The following is a 13,393-nucleotide window of genomic DNA, read 5'->3' on the forward strand; positions in this document are numbered from 1 at the left end:
AATGGCAGCCTGCTATCTCCAGCCACATCTGAGTCTTCCAGCCCTCAGCACCACCAGCAGGCCCCCTTGCTTGTCACTCAGCATCCAAACCTGTTGCTTTTCAGGCACTGCTACTCAATACCAGCTCTTACTCCTCACGCAACAGATAGAAGGGGGAAAAAAAAAAGCACAGAAACAGGAAAAGCCAAATTCTTCAGATGAAACCAAGTCAACTTAACTTTGCTAACTTCTCTTGCTAGTCGAGAAGCACAATATCCTAAATACTTATTTGGGCCCCATCAGGACATGCTGACACACTCTTCTACTTTGCAAACCAGAAGCTAAGAGCTGAGGGACATCAGCAACAAGAGAGTGCACTGCTGGACCAATCCCACATATTCTAGTTGTCCCAGAAGATTTTCACATGATGAAAGACTCTGACAGAAACCCTTCCGTACAAGCAGCCCAACAGTCACCTTTTTCGAGCTCTGAAAGAGAGCACGCACAAGCAGCCTTAATGTGTAGAGGGACACTTACCACGTAACGCATCAAATTGCTACCAGCGTTAAAATCACTGAAGAACAAAATTGGTCTATGAAACTGCTTTCAGTACCAGCACTACAAATGACTTGCTGCTGCACTTTAACCAGCTGCACCTCCCAGACGAGCTGGCACGCTTCAGGCTTTCTTCCAGTCTCTATCAGCTCCTTACTTGTAATAGGGATGTGCTGGTGACAGACGCTGAGCGGAGAACCAAGCGAAGCAGAGCCTGCTCAGGCAGGCAGCCTGCGGCCAGGCCAGTCACTCCTACGGACCGGGAAATCTTTGAGTTTCTCTTAGACAACTCCCCATCTGCAACGCTGCAGGGCAAGGCAGCGTTGCATACTCACGGGTTAATTGGCTGCAGGCTAAAAGAGATCACCCAGTCCAACCTCCTGTGCAAACACTGGCCATTAACTTTCACCCATTTAAACACTGCTTTGCACTCACTAACTCCAGCACTTTTTTTTAATTAGCAAGTTTGGGTAGAGACAATTCCTGGACACCTCAATCACTGCTTATCCTCTTCAGAAGAAAAAAAAAGAAAATCAGTATAAACTTTCTTTGCCTCTTATGCAAGCCTCACAAGTTGTGCAAACTAGTTCCTACAGCTGTAGCATCCTAGCAGGGGCAGAAACCACCTTGGTGTGACCACCAGCAAGGGCATCCTCCATCAGGAGGTCTGCAGTAAAACCCACTGGTGACAACACATGGACCCAAGGATAGTTTTTTTCTGACCTTTACTCTTAAGAGGAGCCCAATGAGACATCCTGGGCTTAGTTCCTAATTCAGCTCTCCCTCCCAGCACAGTCTTGCAGTAGAGAAGTCAAAGACAGTTCAGCCCTTTGGGAAAAGTTTCCTTGACTTCACTAGTTCTGGTCCAGAACATCAATCAACTAAAACGCATTAACTAATATAGCTCATATTAAAAATATAAACATGTCACAGAAACTGTGCTTTTTAAAGATTAAGTATTAGAAGTCTGTAAAAAATCTTTTCCTTCTGCTACTGTCCCCACTTTTAAATCATCCAGTTAAAGGTACTCTGTAACAAAACAATCCTTAATTAATTATCAAAATATATTTCCCATAACTTTTCAGAAGAATTGTGAATCCAATGTGTCTTTACAAAATACTGTAATTCCACTTGCCTGTTCTTACTAGAAAAAAAAGTCAGCCTGGCAAATGGAGAGAAAACAGGTATACGAGTACTACTGACTAAGCCATAATATACAGGATTAGCTGGAAATTGCCAAATTAGGAACCTGGTTTTCCTGGATGGAGAGGGAAGGGTGAACTATACCCACCACAGACAAAGGCACTAAAAGGAAAGGGGGGGAAGAACAATCATATCAATTGAGTGGAGAAACCTGTCACAGATATTTCAGTACATCAGGACTCTGACTATGTATCAGAGAGGAGAAGCCCTGATCAAGTCACATGCCCTTTACTACAGAAGATAAGATCAAAAGGTTTCAAAGGAAACCTATGGTGACAGTTTCTTCATTTGTATGCAATGTGACATACCAGATCCAAACTGTTGGCTACTTTTTGAACTATTTATCAGGGGAGAGAAATGACTATTTTCTTTTATATCTTACTTTTAAGAACTCTTAGTCATTTGGGGCTTCTTCCCCCTGCTCCATGTCCCACCACCCTTTTTTTTTTTTTCCAGCCAGGATTCAAACATTCATCTTTGATGTAATATTTTTGCTGCACATCAGAATAGCTATGCCAAGCTTCAGAAAGGCAATTGAATACAAAGAATGAAAAGGATGACATCACTTCAAACAAGAACTTTTAATAAAATTATCCTCAAGAAACCTCCCTTGTGATTATTTTTTTTTTGTCCTGCATCTTCTTTTTTACTCGTCCCATGCATTTGCAATAATTCAAATTATTGCCAGGCTGGTGGCTGGAGATCACTGATCCATCAATTACACACAAGCAGAAGTATTTCTCCCTGTTTCTCACTGCTTCTGTCTAGAAAAATGTTAAACATAACACAAAAAGTGACTGGTAAGATCACAAGTTGCTTGCTTAGCCAACAGGCTGTATAACAGTTATATTCACATGGCAAATAAAGAAAATGAGGGACTTCTGACTAGCTCAGCTTCTCCGTGGCCAAGGCCTGACAGGTTTCAGCCCAGTGTTTCCCTGTTGGCATGTGAAATTTGCAGTCCCTTTTGTTATATTTGTTAGTAAACTTCCTCCAAATCATGCCTTTCTTTCCAAAAAAGTACCAAAAGCCTTGTCAAACTTCATCTGTGCTAAAAAAAGACACTCTGTATTCATGAGCCAGTGATATGTTTAAGGTAATAATATTCTCCCAGAATTGTTGCGAAACATTCAGAAACTGCAGTAGTTGCAGCTGTGTAAGTATCTGAGTCTGAGACAGCCAGACATGAAAAAAATACATTGCAGTCTCCTGGGTGAAGGAGAAGGTACTCAAACCACAGGAAACCACTAAAACCAATTCTAGTTCTGGTACAACCCAATAGATCAAATTTTAAGAGTTATATAATTTGTTTTTAAATGTGAAAAAAATATATTTTAAATGTTTCACGCTCTTATATAAACCTTTGTGAATCCTGGAATCAAGCTAATAAAGGATGCTGAATTTAAAGGCTCAAGTCTAAGCCCCTTTCAATACAACAGGAAAAAAAAAAAAAAGCTCTTCCAATAATATTTTTCTTGGTCAGCCCAAATATTTTTGAAGCAAATTGTTGGGAAATACAGAGCTCACATGTACGAGCCTATTGAGAGTTTACAGATATTTACAAAGAAATTACTGCAGTATACTGGTTTAGAGTCACTTAGAAAGTTTATGACAATACCTTTAGTGCATAAAGCTTCTGTCAAACTCCTGTCAGTGAAGTATTTTCCAATACCATCACCTGCTCTCTTTCCACACAGCCCAGACCCTCCTCAGGGCTGTCCTAACATCCCTCGCGGGACAGCAAGAGAAGAGAGCTGCACCTTCCCACCAGGTTCATCAGCTCCTCATTACAACACCCCCCCCCCCCCCCCCCCCCCCCCCCCCCCAGGGCTCCTTCTCCAGCCCTGTTTTCTCAGGGCTGCAGTCCATCTGCATCTCCTCCTCTGACACAGACCAGAGTGCAAAAGAAAGCAAATGTGCCTCTGGTTTCCCTTGCTACCATACCAAAGCCTCACATTTCATTTTTCTATGTTCTTCAAGCAACACAAAACCCACATGAGACACAACAGCTCTGGTGGGACCCACTACATGCTTCTCCCATATGACGGCCATTGCATCAGCAAACACTTTAAAAAGTTATTTCCCCCCCCCTCACCCCCATAAATTCCAACTCTGAATTTCAAAAGCTGCCATTAACAGACAAAAAAAACCTGGGACAAATCCCTCTCCTGGGTGCACAAACACATGCAGTTTTCACATGACTTGCAAGTGGCCTGAGGATTTTGCCTGCACCCTGCCCTCACATCACTATCTGGTTTTGCAATGAGACTTCAGTTTGGTACACGCAGCCCCGCAGCAGGCACCCATGGTTGCAGAACACCTGTATAATTTGTATTCTAACCCACATTATTGTGCATGTCCCTGCCAGCACGTCCGTTGCCTGCTGAGGGTAACTCTGGTACACATCCAACCAATAAAAAAGTAAAACTCTAGGAGAGATATAAATTGAAAATGCAATACTAAACTAGGCATTACAGATCATTATGATTTGGAGTTACTGACACATTCAGAGGGAATACAAAATCTGAAGAACAAGGTGGGAAGAGCCTACAGGCATAGCATCACACAACACCATTCTCACCATCCAAGTTCTGACACCAAACTTGGTGTACAAACTTTCTACACCAAATAGGAAAGTTACTCCTCCTAGGCTCTCTCAACAGAGAGGAACAACATGGCAAGAAATCAGCTTTTCCAAGGGTGCTCAGGAGTTAAAGCCTGGGGAAGGTGGCCCCCTGAAGTGGTTACTGACCTGCATTAGGAGTCTGATGGGTATAGGTAGCTCTTCTCACACACTCAGCAGGCAGCCCAGGCTCAAGCAGACCGAAGTAGATACTGGTTCACTTGAATACACAGTGCTAGAAGTAACAAAAATTCAGCTGCTCATTGCAGATATCCCTACTACAGGAACACCAGTGTCCAGAGACAGGCAAGCTTTCAGGTATGGTTAACTGAGTCAGCCATTCATGGTCAACTCACTACTAGGTATAATGTAGCACTATCGGGCTTTTTAATTCGGTGTTAAAACCCAGGTGAAACTCATCCCCCCTTCTCCAGGTGCTAAGCAGATTGGTATTTTACTCCACCTGTGGGACTTGGGTGGTCTTGTGGCTCCTGCCAAAGAGCTGAGTGATGCAAGACTGCAACTGGAAAGGACTGGATATATGTTCCCCCATGGGAACAAGGGGGTGGTGGATAGCTCATTTTGTACCCTTCAGTAAGGCCAGTGGGTTCTCTCCCCTGTGTAGGTTTGCGTGTTTGTTTAATCACCAGGAGATGGAACAATTAAGAGGTGCTCAATACCCTTCTCCCCCCCACATGGTGTAACACCTTAGTCATCGAATAGCCCTATTGTGCTGCTCAATACTTTCTATAAGAGTAGGAATATGAGAGTATGTCCAAAGATAGCAATGAACACACAAGGTAATTATTTTTAAGCTTGCTAATCACAATCAATAGTTTCTTAGCAAAACTGATGAGCTGGAGTTGGCTCCTATTTTTAACCAATAAGATATGCAGTCAAGACTTGAATTACACCATCGGGCAAGTCTCCAAACTCCTAATGACTGCCAGCCAAGAGAAGGATGGGTCCTTGGTGGGTCTTACTCCCTTCCTGAGCGTGATATCAAAGTATTTTTTCCATTGTTTGTAAAGCCAGAAGTGGATTGTAACCGCTGCACAACTTCACTGAAAACACCAAACAAGAATCTAACTCCATACATCCAAAAGGAGTTATACAATTCTAAAAAAGCCTGAGGATGTTTTCTTGATTAATTTGAAGGTTTTTAGCTGTCATGTAAAAGATAAACTCCTTGTAGAACAGTGCCATGTGCCTTCCAGGGGTGTACAATTAGGGACAGATGAATACAAGATGAAGACTCATTAGAAAGCTCAGACCCTCTCCCTGGTTTGGTAGGATTTTTCCTTAAAGTAAGATTTCTCATGTTTTGCTATCCCTTGTTTTTTTTTAATTTCAAAATTCCTGACTTTCCATGTTCCTGTTGGGAAACTCCTCCCTTCCCTGCCACTCTCAGGAAGATGTTTTTCCCCCTACAACAGAGCCTAAAATCGTTCCCAATATTCCGTACTGCAGCAATAATTCCCTCTCAGAAGAGAGAACATGCTTTCATTTGTTTTGTTTCTTCTATCCACTGATTAAAAGCAACAGTGAGTCCAAAGGAGTAGTACAATACCATCAACTGTAATTGTTGCCTCTCACAACAAACGTGAAGGGGATCAGGAAACACACCCACCCTTGATTACTGGGAAAATATCATGGATAAAAGATGTCAGTAGGGGCAAGTAATTCTTTTTATCAGCTTACAAAGACTAAGGTAAGAGAGACCAGCACCGGCCCTCCGTTCATTAACTGGATGGAATTACAGTGGTTCGAAGGTTGCATAATTACACAAGCAATTAACAATCCCTTCATTTTCCTGTTGTAATCCCTCTGGTTTTGGACATTTTCAACTTTGTTTCTGAAGTCTGCTGCTGGATGAAAATGCTTGAGCCATGAAGGTCTCCATGAGGTGTCCGGCTGGGTCAGCAGCTCTTGAAGAGGGACTGCAGGTCAGTAACACAAGGAAAGCAGCTCGGCGACGCCATCATTTCCAGACATCTGACATGACCAACGCTCTCTGCACTAGAAAGAGTGATGCTGCTCTACAGGATGGAGGTTTTTGAAGTCTCTCCCCAACATTATATGCAGTGTCACTGTTTATTAAAGATAACTAATGCCCTAAGTCTTTATTTACTTCTGTTTATTGCTATTTTAGCAAGAGTCACCAGAGAGCAGCTATGCTTCTGGTCCACCAGGGTACTTTAATCACTGTTAGTAGGTAAAATCATGTGTGACAACTAATCCAAAAAGCAGATTATATTTATTTTGGCTACAGTGGCTTGCAATTCGTTAAAATCAACAAAGCCTTTTCATTAGCCCCCTGCTGATGTCCTAAACCCAGACATTTCAAGGGTCTCAAAGCACAGAGCTACACATGTGCAGCAAAGCCGGGACTGACAGACTTACCGTTGCCATACTTACCATAAAATCTTATTAAAAACAACAGCAAACTTCTTATTTTCTTTTCTAAGAGGGCTTAATTTATGATCTCAAATTCCAAAATCACAATCTTGGAGGCAGGACTTCTTAAATTTTGAAAAGTACAAGTGAATCAACAGTACAATTACCAGTGAAATACTTGCTCAGGGTTTTGTGTTTTAAAAAAGGCTGTTGTAACACTGCAAGGAGTGAGATTAGAGATTCAGCAGTCTAAATATTAGCCTACATGCTTGCTGAGCCCCCTGCATTCTGGAACCACATTTGAATAATTAAATTTCTAGTTAACAGTGTGATCTTGCAACTCTTATTCCCAGTGATTTCATGATCTCTGGCCATAATCTCCTGACGATGCTGCCTCAGACCTGCAATCATGAAAACATACACTAGGAATGTCAGCATGTCAGAGAAGATCCAGATGACGTTACGAGACATCCCATCTCCTCACCAACCTCTCTGCTCTTCGAACACTGCCAGGAAGTTCACAAACCCAGAAGCAGCTTTACTATAACCACCAAGGGCCACCATTCATCCAAAATAGGAAATTAATGCATTAGAAGTCCACATAATTGATTATACAAAAAAAAAAAAAAAAAAAAGACACTGATTTACATCAACCAATTTTTTTCTCTCTTGGTATGAATTTCCTGAGTAACATACACATTCTTGGTCACTGCCCTCACACACCCTGTCTTGCAAAAGTGACTTAAAGAACACCATTGCCACTGTCAATAAAGCCACTCCTGACCTGCATCCTACCACGCAGACTTATTTATTTCCCACTTCACAGCTGGATGTGGATGTGGATCTGCTTTGCGAATTTTCACGTCTACTGCTGAAGTGGAGCTTCTTGTTTGTCCCCCAAGCACAATCTTGAACATTGTCAAGGCCGATTATTAGACATCACTTCACACCAGGCTTTTCCAAATATGCAGATCACCAGCGGTTTCAAGGGAAGCCAAGAGCGGTCCTTTAGTGAGAGAACAGTTGTTAAGCAGACGAACCACCACGGCACTAGGCTGGCCCTGAGACAGGAGGGTCAGTTCATGTCCCGCCAGGCCACTGTCCAGCAGCCCTCTGGTCGGCTGCAGCCCCTCCACGTTCACACCGTGAGCACAACAGCTGTCTCTTAAAGCAGAGAATAAAATCCAGCCTGCGAGGCAAACCGAGATACAAAGCTTTTCTCCAATGGCTAATCAGAGTTTTGTCCACAGGGAAAACTGAACCCCATCTGACATACAAGTTATCGTTTTGGCTTTCCATAATTAAAACTATTGTTGCCATGGCAATGCAAAGGCCAGTGAAAATATACGCGAGGCTAATGTCATGCCTCTTTGGTGATACAATTTGTCGTCCTGGTCTGGTTTATGCCAGGACGGAACAAAACGTGACTCGTGGAAATAGTTGGCTTGACGAGGTTTGTTATTTAGGCATCAGGTGCTGTGTGTGCTGTAAGACCACTTTCTCAGGCTCCCTAACATGATCACTAATCCTGTTAAAGTCAATAATAGTTTTAAAGATAATTTCAAAGGGAACAGTTCTGTTCCTACACTACTAATTTTCTCGAGGCACCATAAGGAAAGAAACAAATAAAAAATATAGAGAGAATGATAAAGAAGAATAACCATCAATCAGAAGGATTAACATGTGTGATATTAAAATGAGATATGAAATTAAAAAGCAAAAACCTCATCACAGGTTCAGTACCACAAACACTCGCAGTTTGGTTGGCAGTTATTTATTAATTTGAAACTGTGATCTCTATTGAGCATGTTACAATCAAGCAGGAATTGCAGGTCACCCAGTGACCTCTGAATAGCAACAAGTAATCTGCTATTTAGGAGATAAACAGTATGTCTTTCTGTATGGATACACATCTACATATGCAAAACCCACATAGACACACCAACAGGTTTTTTATAGGACAGGACAACAATTCTAGGAGTTTTGTGATTTGCTGTCCAGTCATTTCTTCCTCATGTGGAAATCTCTATTTAATAGGATTCCTCAGGTACACAAGAGTCTACTCACATGGAAAACCTACAGGTGCAACTGCTACTTTTCAGCAATACGATAGCTGTACAGGAATAGCTGCTACAACAAAAAAGGTGTAGCAGGTGACTTTAAGTGAAAATCCTATTGATGACAATGTCCACTGACATCAACCAGAGTTTTGCTTCCTTCTGCAACGGAAAGATTGTCATGTGGGCCAAGCATAAATGAAGACAGACAGCTGTGAGCTGAAAGGAGGGTAAGTGCCAGAGAGGGGTGAGATCCAGGAGATCCACCAAAACAAGGAGTCAGGCATTTCGTATTTCACCTGGATTTCTATGGCTCTTGCACTGCTGCGAAGCAAAATACTTTTTACTATTCAAATCCCAGCATGATGTTTGTGTGCAAGTGCTTCAGCTGTCGTTTGCCCCTGAAGGATAGATTATATGACTGGTGACGGAAGATCTCTGGGACCATCAAGGTTAAGCAGCAAGACAGACTAGAGGGTGTGGAACAAGAAAGTTCAGCAATGGTATCTACAGAGAGGGACCAGGAGGACCTGCTGCAGAGAAGTGACACCACATGGACAGTCTTTCCCCAGAAAGCAGCGAAAGAAATCTGGGCAGTTCCTTGAGGAACAGATCCAGCACCAAAGTCCAAACAGGGTAGTCCAGGGGATGCCTTACAGACAGAGGGTGACCAGGGTCATGACATTGTAGGTGTATACATCACAGCAATATAAAAAAATTCAAAACCTATTGCTTTACCCCTCACTGTTCCTCCTACAAGAAAGAGGAGGAAAGAAAAAGGCATAAGAGCAGTTGGACACATCGCTTTATAAGCTCCTGGAAGGAGCTCAGATACTCTGGTCATTAGCACATGATAAAACTCTATAAAAAACACACGAGGCTATGAAAAAAGAACGGGAGGAAAAGCTAATGGGCCAGAAGAAGAACAATAAACTGGCAGATGGGAGGTCCCAGCTCAAGAAGAATTTGAAGGAATGGAAAGATGTATTCTTGGAAGAGGAAGGGTACATCAGGTAGCTGACATATTGAGTTTCCAGGAAAGAGGGTTGAGTATTAATGACAGTGCAGCTGACGGTTTCAGCAGCTACCAACGAAATGATTTGCCCTTCTTTTTCAGCCGAAGAGGTGACAGTGTGGATATGGCAGCTGATTTACATACATCATCATAACTTCCATAGGAATATCAGATTTCTTTATAAGGACTTGTAGTACCAGCTTTGCAGGTCAGTGTCAATGTCTAACAGAGCCGCTGGAGACATAGGGGGAAGACTCAGGGAGGCACCGAGGTGCCTAAAACAGGGCTTAACCTGAATTTAATTGCCTAATTATAAAAGGGATTCTAAAATCCCCTGCTTCAGAAACTGTAAATGCATCAGGGCTAACATTTACGACCATGAAGACCACTGGAAATCAATTCCTGGTAGCCTGGCAGCCCCGTGCCTGTCACCTCTCTGAAACTCCACCGTGATCCAGATACAGGTTTCTGAACACTGCCTGTGTCATGAAGGGGCCCAGTCCCAAAGGTGAGCTTGGGCTACTCCTAACAGCCACTAACAGTGCCCTCTTTTCTCACCCCTGCTCTTTGCCAGTGATTCTCTAATATAAAATACACAAGTTCTGCCATAACAGCGCGCTGGCTTCTGTGCAAGGCGTCCGTCTCTGGCTATTGCAAACTGGCCAGCTGACTGCACAGGCCAGTAGCTTTGCTTTGACTCAGCCCATGTCAAAAAAGTATGGGTTTTTTAGGGATTACAACACACTGAACTGGAAGTACTTAAGGTGCCCGAAGTGACAACTGAATATGGTCACAAACTTTAATTTCAGTTTAGGTGACATAAGCATACCAAATACAAAACTGTTTACAGGATCGGGCCCTAATTGTACGCAAACCCTTGTCCAGTGTGAGGAACAAAGAGCAGGCACCAAGAAAGCTGCAGAACTGCAATTTCCAACCATAAGCCAGGTTTAGTAATATATCAAGGCTTTAGAGCATATAAACCAATTGAGGGACCAGCATGGTGTTTGATATTATTTCCAGTCTGACTTTAATACATTCTCACCATTTGCAGATGTCCTGTCTATTTCTGACATCCTTTATGGCATGTAGATTTTGCTACAACAAAAATTCAGGTTGTGGATTTTTGCCAGTAACAAGCTGATGTTGCTCAGAGCAGCATTAAAATGCTATCATGCTGTTAGATTAAGTAACCTATTTTCTCTTCTAGCACAGATTGTACTTTAGTTTTGCCCTTACACCTACCAAATTGCTGTTTCTTGCAACATTTCCTTTTGAAGGTAGTTTGCCAATCTCCAAACCAATGCTATTTTCACCAAATGAAAGAGGGGTTTGTAAAGGAGTGCAATAAAAGCAGGAGCAGGTCCTCTTTGCAAGTGTTTTTATATTTCAAAAATAGTATTTTAAAAAAAAAACAAAACAAAACCAGCAGTAAGGCAAAATAGGAGTGGTATTTCTTCTTTACTTTTAAGCAGGACTCCCACCTCCCATGAGGTGAGATATTGGCACACATGTTAATATGAAAAAAGGTTTTATAGAGTAAGTAGCTATCGTATGTACCCCATAGATGTACATGGTCCTAAACCTGCTGACATAACAACTAATGCATTTAACACATTTTCTCCCTTTGCCCCTTTCCATTTTTTAGGCTTCTTTTGAAAATCTCTCTCCCCTTGCCCCTCCTCTGCCAACTATCCAATTTTGGGCATTTTCATCTGTATTTCTTTAAAGGAAATAGTCTGTGATGGAGACAATAAGCCCAGAAATGAGCAGGTACAGTCAAATGTGAACACAGGCGTTCTAGCTAGGGCACTTCTAGGACGTTAAATATAAATACTAAATAGGCTGGAGAAGCACCAAAAAAACCCCGCAAAAAGAGACCAAACTACAAGAAACCAGTCGCATCGATTAGCTGATTAGTTTGCCAGTGAGTGATTAGTCAGAAAGACTGGAATTAGTCAGTGCAGCCCTGCCTCCCATGAATAAAATGTGGGGAGGACACCCTTTCCCACCCTCGGTGACAGATGATATCTGTTTTCTCCTGCGAGTTTGAATTTAAGAGCCACTGAAGCTCAGCAAGAGTATATTCTGGCTCAAATGAGCTGAAAATTGCATTCAATTTGAATTTCAAAACCAGAGGAGAAGGAGGAATGGGGGGAGAGGGAGGGAGGGAGCTCAGCAGGACCCATCAAGCCAGGTCCCTCTTGCAGCAGGTCCAGCTGCACCCAGGCAGGCTGCAGAGCCGAAACCCAGGGCATGATGCAAAGGAAAGAGCATTGCTGGACAACAGCCCAGTCCGAGTTTAAAAATAAACGTTTCGCTGTCAGGATCAAAGCAAACTCTGCTTTTATGTATATTACAAACTATATGTTCAGAAGAAAAAGATTCTTCTGGTTACTTGAGGAGAGAGAGGCGGTCGGAAGGTAGGGCTGGCCAGAGGGAGGGGGGTGCCAAGCTTTTCCACTGGAAAATCCTCAATAAAACAGACTAATCTGAAAGTACTTGCCATCCCCTTGAACAGAGCATATGTATTGAATGTATGCGCTGAACTTTCCTGAACGTAAGGTTCATTTAGGGTTACATTTTTTAGCGTGGGGTAATATTTAATTTATGTCTTCGTGGGTGAAGGGATTATTTCCCCTTCCCTTTGTGCATTAAATTTATAGTTATATCTGATGACACTGAAAAAAATGGAGTTATGCCTGCAACCCAAATATATCCTGTAATTTGATGGCATGATAGCAGTTGGTCTCTTTAGTGCAACTGATAATGTCCAATATCCAATACAATAATGATAACATACCAAATCAAGAGATTCTTCAGCAAATTTCATACCGACTTGAGTGTGCAATTTGACCCAAGGGCTTGGAGTCGTAATAAAATAATTACAATTAATCATGAGTAATAATTAATAACTTAAGGATTAAAATGTGTCCATTTATACATTCAAGATCAGCATTTTCTATGTACCCTTGAGAGGCTTTTAGCTAAAGCCTTCTAAACAGAATGCTTGCAATAGCATTTTATAACCTGAGAGTCCAACCATCAGAGAAACTGGTTTTATTTTGTCTCATATTTGTTATATGACATTACGTTCACAGATAGAAGGGTCCCTATTACACCCAATAACATGCTCATATCCTCTGATGCAGCTTATATTTCAAAGCCCAATGATGTTATTACAAGGTTTTCCCCTTTTTTCCAACTAAGTGGTTTTTTCATTGATAAATCAGTGAATTGACAGCTTTATACACGTATGTGATATGAGTCAGGATCCAACCCCAAAAGAAAAGAATACAAAATGTGAGGTCACTTTTCCTGGCCATCACATTTAATGAAAGCTCCCAGGCAATAGAGTTAAGCACAGACTAATAGATATACCTTAGTATGCTATGCCTTCAGCAAGTCTTTGATTTCCCTCTATGGCAAAAGACTGTATTGACATACAAAGTAAGCTACTCTGCTGGTTTTAAGCTTTTCCCATCACCAAATTATTTTTTTACCTGTTCTTTTGGCAGATAAAGAGACAATTTGAACAATCTCTAAATTCTGCTTGCAAACTTT

General features: G+C 41.9%; 1 protein-coding gene across 23 annotated transcripts in view; it reads right to left on the minus strand.

Moving 5' to 3' along the window:
• The window catches only part of ESRRG (estrogen related receptor gamma), a 404,653-nt gene that overhangs the window by 287,326 nt on the left and 103,934 nt on the right, over nt 1–13,393 (minus strand). For 2 of the 23 annotated variants that reach the window (XM_075749259.1, XM_075749280.1), the window contains exon 2: nt 4,490–4,595. The exons of the other annotated variants lie outside the window; for them this stretch is intronic. In XM_075749259.1, coding sequence (XP_075605374.1) covers nt 4,490–4,495 — 6 coding nt within the window. In that variant the 5' untranslated portion in view covers nt 4,496–4,595. The remainder of the gene's footprint in view (nt 1–4,489; nt 4,596–13,393) is intronic. 23 annotated transcript variants of the gene reach the window in all.

The sequence above is a fragment of the Balearica regulorum genome, chromosome 3 (genome assembly GCF_011004875.1).
Source record: "Balearica regulorum gibbericeps isolate bBalReg1 chromosome 3, bBalReg1.pri, whole genome shotgun sequence".
Lineage (NCBI taxonomy): Eukaryota > Metazoa > Chordata > Aves > Gruiformes > Gruidae > Balearica > Balearica regulorum.